The 15,668-nt window shown below is 43.6% G+C and overlaps 1 protein-coding gene across 1 annotated transcript in view; it reads right to left on the bottom strand.

The window, feature by feature from the left end:
• The window catches only part of ZBTB11 (zinc finger and BTB domain containing 11), a 94,608-nt gene extending 82,736 nt beyond the window's left edge, over nt 1-11,872 (bottom strand). Inside the window, exon 1 of the mRNA XM_077118514.1 lies at nt 11,331-11,872. Coding sequence (XP_076974629.1) covers nt 11,331-11,640 — 310 coding nt within the window. The 5' untranslated portion in view covers nt 11,641-11,872. The remainder of the gene's footprint in view (nt 1-11,330) is intronic.
• Nucleotides 11,873-15,668: the final 3,796 nt, after the last annotated feature.

Genomic DNA, 15,668 nt, shown 5'->3' with positions numbered 1-15,668 from the left:
CAGTAGGGACACCCAAATCAATAGGCCAAGCCCATGATCTTGAGGCTTGGTCTTGTGAAGCTTATGCTTGTAGCAGAGAAGCTTAGCCTACATATAGGTATGCTTAAGAGTTGCCTCCAGAGGGCCTCTTTTGTTGCTCAGATGGGGTCTCTCTCCCTCTCTAAGCCCAATTCTGCAAGTGAAACCATTGCTGTTTCCCCTCGCGCAGAACATGACATCTTGGGATGAAAGTCTCTCTGGCAGCGTGGGAGATGACCCCCAGGGATGAGTCTGGCCCTGGCATGGAATCAACAATACCATCCTGACCAAAAAGGAGAAAAGGGGTATAACAAATAAGGTATCAGTGCCTGAGAGTGTTCAAATAGAACTGAGAGGCTACTCCAGAGGCACTCTTACACAAGCTTCAGTTATACACTGCTACTATTATAACTTACCAAACCCCAACCAAAATCAGTCCTACCAATCCTAAAGAATAACTAGGGCATTATATAAGATTCTATAAAGGGTCCACGAACTAGGGTAACTTTCCATAACCAACAACCTCCAGATGGGTCACTGAACCAGATAAGTCCTGAAATGCAGAGGGGCCAACTTTTCCAGAACATCAACTAGTTCCACCCACCTATACCATATTATCGACAACCTCTTCTAACATGAAAAAGTTGCATGTGGGCATAGCGCAAATACCCCTAAGAAGTGGGACAAAGATCAAAAGTGATGGTGGAGTCATACAGGGAACGTTGGGTTTAAAAATCAGTATGACTGCCGAATCAATACATTGATATTTCTTTTGGTCTCTAATGTCTTGGAGCAGCTAGAAGTAAAAATGAAAAATTGTGGAACTTTAACCCATACCAAACTTTAAAATCTGTTGTATAAACTACCTATTAAGATGTACTTGGAAATGTAAATTAAAAAAAAATGTGTTTCAATTTGCTAAAACTGCTGGAATGCAATATGCTAGAAATGGATTGGGTTTTACAAAAGGGATTAGGCTACAAATTTATAGTTCTAAGGCTATGTCTGAATTCAGGCATCAACAAGATGATATCTGGACTCAGAAGAAAGGCCATCAGCATCTGGAATACCTCTGTCAGCTGGGAAGACACATAACTGGTCCTTGCTCCCAGTTTGTTGCTTTCAGCTTCTGATTGCAGTGGCTTTCTCTCTCTGTCTCACGGGTCTTCTCTTACCATCTCCTGGCATTTCTCTCTCTTAAGCATCTGTGATTCCTCTCTTAGGCTCTCTGGGGCAAATTATGGATTTCATCTGTTAGTTTCTCTCGGCTCTCTCCAGGTTCTGGGATCCTTCAGGTTCTCTGGGTCCTTGCTTAGCATCTCCTGGGATGTTCCTGTCTCCAAGCATCTGTGCTTTCTCCAAAAATGTCTCTCTCCTAAAGGACTCCAGTAAGTGCATTAAAACCCACTTGAAGGGGCAGGGTCACATTTCCATGGAAACAACCTAATCAAAGGTCCCATCCAACACAAGGTCTGCCCCCATAAGATTGGATTAAAAGAACTTACATGAGTAAGTCTCAACCTAAAGATCACCTAGGGCAATACAGAAGATTCCACAAGGGTTCCATGCACTAGAGTAACTTTCCAGAAACCTACAACCTCCAGATGGGTCCCTGGTCCAGATAAGTCCTGAATTCTAGCGCAGCCTCTCCAGAACATCAGATAGTTTCATTTCCCTACCCTATATTAGTGACAAACCCTTCCAATCTCAACAATTTAGAACTGCCATGGCCCAAACAACCCCAAAGAGAGAGATGGAAAGATCAAAGGTGATGGTGAAATTATACAGAGAAGATAGGACTTAACAAATGAATATGAATGCTGAATCATTAAACTGGTATCTCTTTTAGTCTCCAGTATTTCAGAGCAGATAGAAGTAATAACCTAAAATTACGACATTGTAACCCATGTCAAATTTTGAAATACATTCTACAACTAATTGTGGTGCTGTGCTTTGAAATTTATAGCTTTTTTGTACACGTCATTTTTCACAAAAAAAGAAGGAAAAAGTTTATTGTAATGATAAAGAAGCATTTAAGCCCTCTAGCCTCCTATCTTCTGGAGCAGTTAGAAGGAAAAATATGAGTGGATCGTATGGTAGCCCATGACAAACTCTGGGATTTGTCCTGTAACCACTTGTTGAAGAGTGCTTTGAAAATTATTGCTTTTTTTAAAATTTCTTTGCTTTGTATATATGTTATACTATACAATAAAAAACGTTTAAAAAGTGGTCAACAAAATAAATTTATACAAGATTTAAAGGAGTCATGAAACTGCAGCCATCATGCACTGAAGGATTGTGTGGGAAAAGGTGGTGACAGTCACTAGCATGCCAGTGGTTTCTAACTAGCTGATTCTCTCCTTCCTTACTTTTCTCGGGTTCTTCTTGCCTTCTGCCAGACCTGTTAACCAGGAGGAGTCCCAGGCCCACCGTCATGTTTGCTTGCTGGCCTACATAAGTATCAGATGCACAGAAATGACAGTTTTCCAAAGACTCTTCTAGTACCTCCCATCCCTGACTCTCTAGTAGCAGGATCTGCCTGCTCCCAACTCCCCTCCTTGTTCTGATGTGTCTCTTTGTCCTTTAGCTCATGCTAGCTTTTCAGGCATGAATTCATGGCCATGAATGTCTTCTGGTCCTTCAACTCTGCCCTCCTAGATCCTTAAATCACTGGCTTCCTTTTCTTCCCAAATTTATAAGGCCTCGTTTCTAAATAAATCCATTTTTCCATGACACCAATGATGGTGCTGTTTCTCTGATTAAACCTTGATTGATGCAATGGACTTTTTAACTTCATTTCATAAATATGGCGGCAAACTAAAAAAGAAAATTTTTTAAAGAGTAAGCCTCAAGATCGCAGGCTTGACCTATTAATTTGGGTGTCCCCAAAGTTTGACACAGTATCAGAGGGTTCCCTGATGGTAAAGTTTAATAGTTCCACATTTTTTCTCCCACCCCTCAAAGGACTGCCAATATTTTTTGATTATCTGCTTAATATATTCTAGGATGCATCCAGGTGCTACATTAAGCTATACAGGATTAAAGGCTCTCTTTCTTATTCTGGGTTCCGTGTTTCAATTGTTCAAATGAGCTATACAAATAGGTTGAGTTAGATTATGTGCCACAGAAAACTTAGGTTCCAGACAATACAAATCTTTCTTCTTTGGTCTCAAAGAGAAAAAAACAAACAAACAAAAAAAAACCCACATACAAACACAAACATTCTTAACATACAAAAAAGAAAAAGAACAGGCACTCTTCTGGGTTTGAATGAAAGATTCAAACCAGCACAGAATGTGTTTTTTCTATTTATATAGTTTTGGTAATACTTATAAGCCTTTAATAGAGAAACAAATACACTGCCAAAATGTGAATGCACTGGCAAACATATCAAAATGAATAGCTAATAATCCAAGGCAAACTGCTCCAATGCTTATTGAAATCAATTCCAATTTTATGATAACTACATAAAAAGTGTAGTTAAAAAATTAACAATAAATCCTTTATTATGCATTAAATAATACTTATGAAAAATAATAACTTTCAAAAAATTAGCAAGACCGGCACTGCTCTACATTTTCTCAAATCTTTTTCTTAATAGGTGGCTTAACAGATAACATTATCATATATGCTTTTGCATTCACTCTATTGCTGTATCACACGTCATAGGCCCTGGAATATTTCACTGTGCACTTGTGTGAATAAGGGTGAAAAAGGCAGATAATGTCTTAATAACTCTATGAAAATAATTCTGATCTTGTGGATCACCTGAAGGATCTCAGGCACCTTCCTCCCATAGGGGTCCCTAGACCATACCTTGAGAACAGCTATTCTAAATATTCAAGGATTTTGAAATTTCACCTTGTATTAGTTAGGGTTCTCTAGAGAAACAGAATCAACAGGGAACACTTGCAAATATAAAATTTATAAAAGTGTCTCACGTGACCGTAGGAACGCAGAGTCCAAAATCCACAGGGCAGGCTGCGAAGCCGATGACTCCAATGGATGGCCTGGATGAACTCCACAGGAGAGGCTCGCCAGCCAAAGCAGGAATGCAACTTATCTCCTCTGAGTCCTCCTTAAAAGGCTTCCCATGATTGCATTTAGCATCACTAATTGCAGAAGACACTCCCCTTTGGCTGATCACAAATGGAATCAGCTGTGGATGTAGCTAACGTGATCATAACCTAATCCTATGAAATGTCCTCATTGCAACAGACAGGCCAGTGCTTACCCAATCAGACGAACAGGTACCACAACATGGCCAAGTTGACACCTGTCCCTAACCATGACAGTCCACCCCTTGTCAACTTGGCACCTATACCTTAGATTTCCAAATGAAAACAAAAATAAGCACACATTTTTTCTTTTACCTGACAATACTCAACTGTCCTGCATATAACTGGAAACACATTAAATCTCTCCAGAATAGGGTGCAAATCCTTGGACAACATTCATTCTTAAACTTGATATCTTACAACTTAAATAGTATAACACAAACAAAACAGCATTACAGTCCTCGTTTCTGTAACTGATCACGTGGTCGAAGTTCATATTTATCACTACCTTCTTCCACTACCCATTCCATGTTCCCTTTCCCCTCAGCAAGCACTTCAGCTGGCCGTGGTTCTTTGCCTGGTGGGGTGACCCAAACCTTCATTCCTGAAGTCTCAGAGCCATTAGTGGTCCTGCCTGGATTGTGTTGTTGCAGTTTTCCATTGATTTTAATCACAGGGCATGGTAGTACTAATAGACGCCCCAGGGGATCTCCTATATTCCAAGAAAACTCTTCTTTACCTCCATTATGTAGTTGCAGTCCTACTTCCTTCTGATAGTCAGGGTCAATTACCCCAGACAATAATGTAATTCCCTTCTTGGTGTGTTGATCCAGAGGCATAAATAGCCCAAAGTGGCCAGGTGGCAATCTTAACTTCCAGTTCAGTGGTATCACTGTTGTTTCTCCTGGAGAAAGCACACCCCGTTTTGGAACTAAAACCTGTAGACCAGCAGAACTCAGGGTAGCAGGGACAGGAAGCAAAAATTTTCCCAGTGGATCACTAGGAGTAATAGTGAGTGGCACCACACCCATTTCCACCCCTTGGTTCCTGGACCCATGGATCCTGGCTATGGGAGAAACAGCACCATACAGTGGACGCTGATTCAGAGCATACACAGCTTCCTGGAGAACATTACCCCAGCCTTTCAAGTTTTTGCCACCTAGTTGGCACCGTAATTGAGTTTTCAAAAGGCCATTCCACCGTTCTATCAATCCAGCTGCTTCTGGATGATGGGGAACATGGTAAGACCAGAGAATTCCATGAGCATGTGCCCATTCCCGCACTTCATTTGCTGTGAAGTGTGTTCCTTGATCCGAAGCAATGCTATGTGGAATACCATGGCGATGGATAAGGCATTCTGTAAGCCCACGGATAGTAGTTTTGGCAGAAGCATTGCGTGCAGGGAAAGCAAACCCATATCCAGAGTATGTGTCTATTCCAGTTAGAACAAATCGCTGCCCCTTCCATGAAGGGAGTGGTCCAATGTAATCAACCTGCCACCATGTAGCTGGCTGGTCACCTCGGGGAATGGTGCCATATCGGGGGCTGAGTGTGGGTCTCTGCTGCTGGCAGATTGGGCACTCAGCAGTGGCTGTAGCCAGGTCAGCCTTGGTGAGTGGAAGTCCATGCTGCTGAGCCCATGCATAACCTCCCTCCCTCCCACCATGACCACTTTGTTCATGAGCCCATTGGGCAATAACAGGAGTTGCTGGGGAAACAGGCTGACTGGTATCCATAGAACGGGTCATCTTATCCACTTGATTATTAAAATCTTCCTCTGCTGAAGTCACCCTCTGGTGTGCATTCACATGGGACACAAATATCTTCATGTTTTTAGCCCACTCAGAAAGGTCTATCCACATACTTCTTCCCCAGACCTCTTTGTCACCAATTTTCCAATTATGGTCTTTCCAAGTCCCTGACCATCCAGCCAAACCATTAGCAACAGCCCATGAGTCAGTATACAAACGCACCTCTGGCCAGTTTTCCTTCCAAGCAAAATGAACAACCAGGTGCACTGCTCGAAGTTCTGCCCACTGGGAGGATTTCCCCTCACCACTGTCCTTTAAAGACACCCCAGAAAGGGGTTGTAATGCTGCAGCTGTCCACTTTCGGGTGGTACCTGCATATCGTGCTGAACCATCTGTAAACCAGGCCCGAGTTTTCTCTTCCTCAGTCAATTCACTGTAAGGAACTCCCCAAGAGGCCATAGCTCTGGTCTGGGAAAGAGAAGGTAATGTGGCAGCAGGAGTGGAAACCATGGGCATCTGTGCCACTTCTTCATGTAACTTACTTGTGCCTTCAGGACCTGCTCTGGCTCTATCTCGTATATACCATTTCCACTTTACAATAGAGTGCTGCTGTGCACGCCCAACTTTATGGCTTGGTGGGTCAGACAACACCCAACTCATGATAGGCAACTCAGGTCTCATGGTAACTTGGTGGCCCATGGTTAAGCGTTCAGTCTCTACTAAGGCCCAGTAGCAGGCCAAAAGCTGTTTCTCAAAAGGAGAGTAGTTATCTGCAGCAGATGGTAAGGATTTGCTCCAAAATCCTAAGGGTCTGCGTTGTGATTCTCCTACTGGGGCCTGCCAAAGGCTCCAGACAGCATCTCTATTTGCCACTGACACTTCCAGCACCATTGGATCTGCTGGATCATATGGCCCAAGTGGCAGAGCAGCTTGCACAGCAGCCTGGACCTGTCGCAGAGCCTCCTCTTGTTCAGGTCCCCACTCAAAATTGGCAGCTTTTCTGGTCACTCGATAAATGGGCCGGAGTAGCACACCCAAATGAGGAATATGTTGTCGCCAAAATCCAAAAAGACCAACTAGGCGTTGTGCCTCTTTTTTGGTTGTGGGAGGGGCCAGATGCAGCAATTTATCCTTCACCTTAGAAGGGATATCTCGACAAGCCCCACACCACTGGACACCTAGAAATTTTACTGAGGTGGAAGGCCCCTGTATTTTTGTTGGATTTATCTCCCATCCTCTGACACGCAAATGCCTTACCAGTAAATCTAGAGTAGTTGCTACTTCTTGTTCACTAGGTCCAATCAACATGATATCATCAATATAATGGACCAGTGTGATGTCTTGTGGGAGGCAGAAACGATCAAGGTCTCTGCGAACAAGATTATGACATAGGGCTGGAGAGTTGATATACCCCTGAGGTAGGACAGTGAAAGTATATTGCTGACCTTGCCAGCTGAAAGCAAACTGTTTCTGGTGGTCCTTACTAATAGCTATTGAGAAAAAAGCATTTGCCAGATCAATAGCTGCATACCAGGTACCAGGGGATGTATTGATTTGCTCAAGCAATGATACTACATCTGGAACAGCAGCTGCAATTGGAGTTACCACCTGGTTGAGTTTACGATAATCCACTGTCATTCTCCAAGACCCATCTGTTTTCTGCACAGGCCAAATAGGAGAGTTGAATGGGGATGTGGTGGGAATCACCACCCCTGCATCTTTCAAGTCCTTAAGAGTGGCAGTAATCTCTGCAATCCCTCCAGGAATACGGTATTGCTTTTGATTTACTATTTTGCTTGGTAGGGGCAGTTCTAGTGGCTTCCACTTGGCCTTTCCCACCATAATAGCCCTCACTGCACGAGTTAGAGAACCAACGTGGGGATTCTGCCAGTTGCTCAGTATGTCTATGCCAATTATACATTCCGGAACTGGGGAAATAACTACAGGATGGGTCCGGGGGCCCACTGGACCCACTGTGAGACGGACCTGAGCTAAAACTCCATTGATCACCTGGCCTCCATAAGCCCCCACTCTGACTGGTGGTCCAGAGTGACGTTTTGGGTCCCCTGGAATTAATGTCACTTCTGAACCAGTGTCTAATAATCCCCGAAATATCTGATCATTTCCTTTTCCCCAATGCACAGTTACCCTGGTAAAAGGCCGTCGGTCTCCTTGAGGAAGACTTAGAGGAAGGTCAACAGTATAAATTTGTGGCAGTGTAACAGGTTTCTTCCCCATAGGGACCTGGCCTCCCCTTCATTCAAGGGGCTCAGGGTCTGTAAACTGTTTCAAGTCTGGAAATTGATTAAGGGGCCGTGATTCTGTGTTTTTGTAATTCAGGTTAGACTTCTGTTCCCTTGACCTAGAACTCTTTTGTTTATACAGCTCCAACAAGAATTTAGTAGACTGCCCTTCTATTGTATTTCTAGGCACCCCATGATTTACTAGCCAATGCCACAAATCTCTGCGTGTCATATAATTTTGATGCCTCCTTTGAGTTTGTTGTCTATTATAATACCCACGTCTACCCTGTCTTTGGTGATTAAGTGCTGCCACCTGGCTTCTGCCAACTCGGGATCCTGTCATCCCCATTGTGTTTAAGGATTCCAGCTCAGTGACAGCAGTTCCTACAGTAATATCTGACCTACAGAGAATTGCAACCACAGAGCTCTTGAGGGATGATGGTGCTAGTCTCACAAACTTATTTCTCACTGTTCTGGTAAAAGGTGCATCTTCTGGACATTCCTGGGGTGTAAGAGCAGGCTTTGCATGATAAATCCACTCTAACATCCCAATCTCTCTAAGCCTCTGGATCCCCTCATCTACATTATACCAGGGCAGTTCTGGCATTTCAACCTCAGGTAATGTTGGCCACCTTTTGATCCATGTTTCAACCAACCACCCAAACAAGCTGTTAACACCTTTTCTAACTGCTCTAGCTATAACATTGAATGCAGAATCTCTGCTTAGTGGGCCCATATCAATAAATTCAGCCTGATCCAGCCTTATATTCCTCCCACCATTATCCCACACTCTTAAAATCCATTGCCACACATATTCCCCTGATTTCTGTCTATATAAATTGGAAAACTCACACAGTTCTTTTGGAGTATAACGTACCTCCTCATGTGTGATACTTTGTACCTCACCTTTAGGGGCCTGTTGGGACTTTAGTCTAGTTATAGGTCTAGAAGAAATGAGGGGTGGTGGGGGTGGGTCATGAAAAGAATTAGAAATATCTTCCAAGCCATTTGCTTCAGGGCTTTCATTTGCAGTTTCATCTGGTGAAACAGGATTAATAACTCTAGGGCTAATCCCTTCAGGAGGAGGTTGGGTGGCCAATTCCTCAAGGCAGGCTGAAGGTGGGGCGGCTATGTCCTCAGGGCAGACTATTACAGGGTTATCTAAAGAAGGCTCAGCATGGTCTAGGGTTTCAACCTCACCCCCAACATCATTATCAATCCATATGTCACCATCCCATTTTTCAGGGTCCCACTCCTTTCCAATCAATGCCCTCACTTTAACGGCAGACACCATGCAAGACTGAGATTTCAGTTTACGTTGTAAAGTTGCTACTCTAACAATAAGATTCTGAGTCTGATTTTCAGAGATCTCAAGTCTACGGCTACAGGAAATAAAATTTTCCTTGAGGATACTCATAGAAACCTCTACATCTTTCAGACGGCACTTAAGCTTCTTGTTTGAAGCCTTAAGCCCATCCCTTTCACCCTTTAATGCAGACAGTGTATCTAACAACAACCAACCAACATCTCTATAACTCTTATTTCTACAAAACTCTGTAAAGGTGTCAAGAACATTATCCCCCAGAGTCTGGCTTCGTACAAGCGAAGCATTAGGAGAATCGAATGATGATATTTTGACTATCTCCTTTGCCAACTCAGTCCATGGATTGGGAGTGTCATTCTGATTATGGGAATCAGAGTCCTTAGAGTCTCTGAGCCCGGTCAGAGTAGAAAACCAATTGGTAAAAACCCATTTTTAAGATTCTTTTTCTTGAGAACTACTCTGGGAGCCAAGCTGTATTAGCTAGAGTTCTCTAGAGAAACAGAATCAGCAGGAAATATCCGTAGATATAAACTTTATAAAAGTGTCTCATGTAACTGTGGGAACATAGAGTCCAAGGTCTGTAGGGCAGGCCTCAAGATGGTAACTCTGATGAAGGATCTGGATGAACTCCACAGGAGAGGCTCGCCAGCCAAAGCAGGAATGCAACTTATCTCCTCTGAGTCCTCCTTAAAAGGCTTCCCATGATTGCATTTAGCATCACTAATTGCAGAAGACACTCCCCTTTGGCTGATCACAAATGGAATCAGCTGTGGATGTAGCTAACGTGATCATAACCTAATCCTATGAAATGTCCTCATTGCAACAGACAGGCCAGTGCTTACCCAATCAGACGAACAGGTACCACAACATGGCCAAGTTGACACCTGTCCCTAACCATGACACACCTCTTTCATTTTCTAGTTAAGCCAACAAAAAACAAGGTCTTAGTTTTGTTTTGCCTGTCTTTTAAGACACTGCACACTAAAGAACAACTGGATTAATCGGTTTGAAATTCATCACCTTTGTGCAGAGAGATGAAGGCTAAGAAGCCAAGGGTCCTTACAATCCTCCCCTTATCTGGTCCTCAAAGAGTCAAGAAACTTTAGAGGTGATATTTTCTTACAATAAAAACCAGTTACCCTATTTTCTCTGTGTATACAAAGTGAGCCTCCCAGTTCCCAAGGCAGTTTCACCGCATCTCCCATTGTGAAACCATTAAAACCTTCAAAACTAAAAGTATCTGATATCTGTTACTTAATTCTCATTCTAAAAATAAGGTTTAAGTCTATTTCCAGACAACCACTTCATATCACTTCTGCACATACTTGTATTATTCTTTATTTATCTACGTCGTACCATAAATTTGAATAACTCAATAAAACCCGCAGAGGGTCCAGAGAAGTTCAATCCGGCTCGCCAAAATCCGAGCGGGAGACCCTGGAGACAGGAACCCGAGTTCTGAACGAACCACTGCTTCGCAAAAACGGTGAGCACAAACAAGATTTTGGAAGGAATCCACAGGCAACCTTCCCACCGCGTATCCAAACGCCGCCCAGAAGCTTCCTCGGGAGAAAAAAGATCAGCTGCCTCAGGCGCAGCCTACAGGGGCGGGCCAGGCGCAGCCGGCGCGTCCAGGCCCCTCCCCGCAGCTGGCCCGGCCTCCGGGGAAGCCCCCTTCGCCCCACCCCGGGCCAGGGCCCGCCCCCAGCTTCTCCGGCCTCCTTCCTGTGGGAAGTACGGCTCCTTTCGCGTCCTCCACGCTCTGTGCTCCGTCTGACAGCCGCAGCTCCGCCGAACGCAGGCTGCGCAGGCGAGGGGCATCCGGGAGGAGCGACGCGGGACCTCCAACTCGCGAGTGCGCAAACAGGCCCCGCTAGAGGGCCTTGCCTGGGCAACAAGCCGCCAGCCCACCCCCTCCCCACGGGTGAGATCTTACCTCGCCACCAATATGTCTTAGACAAGTCGTGCCAGGTTTGATGCCGGGTGTGGTGAGTGCCTCCCGGGCCCAGGTGCGCCGCTTCGATGAGACCCAGGCGCCGCTCAGGCTGCAGCACCACCTCCAGTTCTGCGAAGGTCTTGCGGTGCCGCTGCCGCCGCTGGTAGTACAATGTCCCGCCGCGCACCACGTAGCAAGCGGCCGCCTTGCGGATCTTACGCTTGACATTGCCCTCCGTTCCCGGAGCGTACGGCTCGCGCTCGTTCGTCAGGTAGCGCAGGATGGCTCGGTAGCTATCCTCGCTTGACATCGCGGACGGCGGCTCCTGTAGGGCGCCTGTCAGTGGAGCGGGAGGAAGACAGCGCACTAACCCCCGGCGAACGCAACAGTAACGGCGGGACGTTGAGAGGAATCACTGCGCCTTTGGCGAGCACTTTTCCACGGCGCCCGCAGGGCGAAAGGAGAACGGACGAGTTGGTAACCAGGGGGAACTGCACTTCACAGCGCGCGGGATCCGCTGGCGACTGACAAAATGGCTGCTGCACCGCCGGAAGTGACGCGATCAAGGGCAGTGGGTGAGGGGACCTAGCCCTGATTGGAGAGCAGTCGCTTTTTGGTTTAATGAAGCCCAGTGAGTGACGTCAGGACTACAGCTAGACATTTTGGAAGCTGGTAGGCCCTACGTTGGACACTGAGTGTCTTTGAGCCGACATCTTAAGTTCGGGCAATTTCCCTTTTACCCTTTTCTTTCCCACGCTCTCCAAGGAGCCACGTGTAGGGACTGGTGGGCAGTTGTTATTCAGTCGGAGAACCAAAGAGATAATGGGGTCCGGTTTTATTTTACCCCGTCTACATTCGGAAATATTGACATATAAAAGCATGATTTTTGAGGTTCCTAGTAAAGTCTTAGGCTCTGGATATTGGGAGCACAGAAAGACTAATCCAATTAGTGATAGGAGTTATTGTCATTTAACCTTCAACTACTAGCCCCAGACTACGCATGGAAAAGCCGATTTTTCTGGAATTACCAGTTTATAGTGACAAATTTCTACATATTAAGAGCAGTCCCTACGTAGGGTGGTCCCTATGTAAATTGAGAACTAGCTAGCACAATTTTCTTAAAGCTTCATGTGTATATCTTTTTAGATAAACGGGGGTGGGAGTGAAAGGAAGGGAAATTCTCCATTTTACACCCAACGTACGTTGAGTGTACAAGGAGCCCAGCCCGACTTGAGCTGTTTCCCAGTGTGGGTCCTAATCACCCAGTAATCGAGATGACTTTTAGAAGGTAATCCATCACCGTATCTAGTCTGCAGCAGGCACAAGGGCCAGACATTGTCAGCCACTGGGGCCAGAAGTACTCCCAGTTAGAGTAAATAGCCACCGTAGCAGTAAAGGCTTTGTAACCCATCCATTCTCCCCACCCCGACTCAAGTAGTGTGCAGTAGCTGGGTGAGGCTCTTAGACCTCAGCGGAGGCCAGTGAGCACACAGTGGTGAATGCAATCTGCTCAGAAAGCAGGACACTGCATCAAACCTCCATGGTACTCGGGAGATACGGTTATACACAGATGGTCCCTGACAAATGAGTCAGTGCCCTTGAAATCAAAGATTGGGGCTGTAGCGACCTGAGCTCCCAAGGCAGGAGTGAAAACTCAACTACCCGTACCCAAATCCTCAGAATTTGTCACTACAGCTGGGAAGAGAGGACTTCAATGAGGATGGGCTGCCACCATAGAGCTCCAGATCCGCCTCCCCTCCCTCCTGGGGCTAGTCTTTTTTCACCCTATGGGCAAATCATTTTCTTTTAAAACAGAATTTAAACAAAATCGTACGTAGGATGTAGAAATGACAGAAGTTGTGGAAGTGGCAGCCGCTACTGCTACTAAAGAAAATCTTAAGTTTAAAAGACATCCTTCATTTTGTGCCTGAACGAACACATTCAAGCCCACTAGTACTTTAAGTGATTTTCCAATTCTGTACCGTTTGGTAAATATGGAGACAGTGTTTACAAAAATTATTTTCGAGAGGGTAAGAGAATTTTTTTTCGATTACTAATTGTCTACAAGCTAGCTAAACTTGCTATACTGTAAGAAGTAGTGTTTGTTTCTAACTCATTCTGGGCCCAAGGATCATCAGGATTGGCAGTTCCATTTTATTAAAAGCCAACATTCAGACCAGAAGAGCTCTAAGGATACATTTTATTGTAAGAAATTTAGCATTAAGTTTGCATCTAAGCTGGAGATTTCATTTGGTTATGTAAGCTTTGCTTGGCTAAATAACCTTACTTTCTGTGTAATTTCAGATAAAGAAAACATTGTCATCACATTAATAAAGGCTTTTTTTAAGTGAAATTTTAATATATAAGTTTTCTTATTATGCACAAAGGCTAGCCAGCCAGAATAGCTTGCATTTCTCTTTTTCAATTTTATACACCTTATTTGCACATCCATTTGTGTACAGGTTATTAGCTTCCCAGTGGGATTGTTCTTTTTATGTTTCTCCCCAAAGCTTACTAACAAGGACTGAATTTCTTACAAGTGCCTGAATGAAAAATCAGTTCTATCCTTTGGATATAATGGAGATGGGGGAAAAGTGGTTGATGTTGACTTTACCTTCACCTAGTATTCCTTCGTAAAAGCATGTTGCTCAAGTTTGTGTACAAATTCATGAAATAGGTCTGTCTGTACTTTGTATATTTTGAATATATATACAGAGAACACAGTTGAGGAAAAAGAAAAGGTTACACTATACACTGGAAAGTTGCAGAAAAGGAAGCTCAAGGAAGACCTCTTGGAAAGTTTCCTGTTTCAAGAATAGGTCAAGGAAGGTGGAGACAAGGTAGAGGTGTATGCACCTCATAATTTGCAAAATCATGGAGTACTGAACACCTATGCATATGTCTCATCTGAAACACAGGAATACTTCTACCATTGACAGTCAAGAATAGGGCTCATTAACACAATAAGCAAACTCACTGCCCTCCCCCTTTCTACTCCCAGGGGTTTGGAACTTCCTGGCAACATGGGACAGAAATCCTAGAATGAGCTGGAACTCAGCATCAAGGGATTGAGAAAACCTCCACCAAAAGGGGGAAGAGAGAAATGAGACAAAATAAAGTGTCAATGGCTGAGAGATTCCAAAGAATCGAGAGGTTATCCTGGAGGTTAGTCTTACACATTAGATATCACCTGTTTAGTTAAGTAATGGAGAGGCTGGAGGGAACTGCCTGAAAATGTAGAGCTGTGCTCCAGTAGCCATGTTTCTTGAAGATGATTGTATAATAATATAGCTTTTGCAGTGTGTGGTTGTGAAAACCTTGTGTCTGATGCTCCTTTTATTTACCTTATTGACAGATGAGTAAAACATATGGATTAAAAATAATAAATAATAGGGGGAGCAAATGTTAAAATTAAGTAGATTGAAATGCTAGTGGTCAGTGAAAGGGGTAAGGGGTATGCTATGTATGAATTTTTTTGTTTCTATTTTTTTTTTTCTGAATTGATGCAAATGTTCTAAGAAATGATCATGATGATGAATATATAACTATGAGATATTGTGCGTTATTGATTATATAACAATGGAATGATCATATGGTAAGAATGTTTCTGTTTGTATGTGGTTGTTCCATAAATTAAAAAATAGGGCTCATGAATGTAGTGTACTTAACATATAGTAGGTGCTCTGCAAATCAGTTTTAACCAAGGCATTCAAAATAACCTTAATACCAACTCCAAAAGGGGATTGTGGTTTATTTGTTGTATTTTTGCAATCTGGCACAGCTTGGCAAGTACAAATGCCTTATGGTAAAGACCATCTACCTTACAGAAGCACAAGTCTGTTCTTTCTATATCACTTTTATATACATACATCTCTGAATATAAACAGACTACTCAAACACTAAAACTACCAAAGCACAGCTCAACAAGCTATTCTGGGAATGGCAAAATAGCTCCTTTCTCAAGGAGCAGTGCTCTTCATATTCTGGAATCAAGAGCAGATTAATTCAGCTGTAAATTTTAAGCACGTTCTAGCTCAGCTATCAGCTAATAATACGATGTATGATGTCAAAGAATGCAAAGCAAACCTAATATAGAATAAACGTTTATTATCAAAGTAAGAATTACTTAATCCTATCGCTGAGCTATTAATTGGATTTATCAAGTATTCCCACGTCACAAAATACTATTCTAATTAACAACAACATAATCTACTTAAAAGGTTTGAAACAAACTTTAAAAATGCTTAACTCAAAAAAAAATTCATAACTACATAGTTCAACTATTACCCTGCACGTCCAACGGCACTGATTGTGAGAATATTAAAATGCCAGCACAAG

The sequence above is a fragment of the Tamandua tetradactyla genome, chromosome 10, assembly GCF_023851605.1.
Source record: "Tamandua tetradactyla isolate mTamTet1 chromosome 10, mTamTet1.pri, whole genome shotgun sequence".
In the NCBI taxonomy this organism is placed as follows: Eukaryota; Metazoa; Chordata; class Mammalia; order Pilosa; family Myrmecophagidae; genus Tamandua; species Tamandua tetradactyla.
This window is presented reverse-complemented; position numbering and strand designations above follow the sequence as displayed.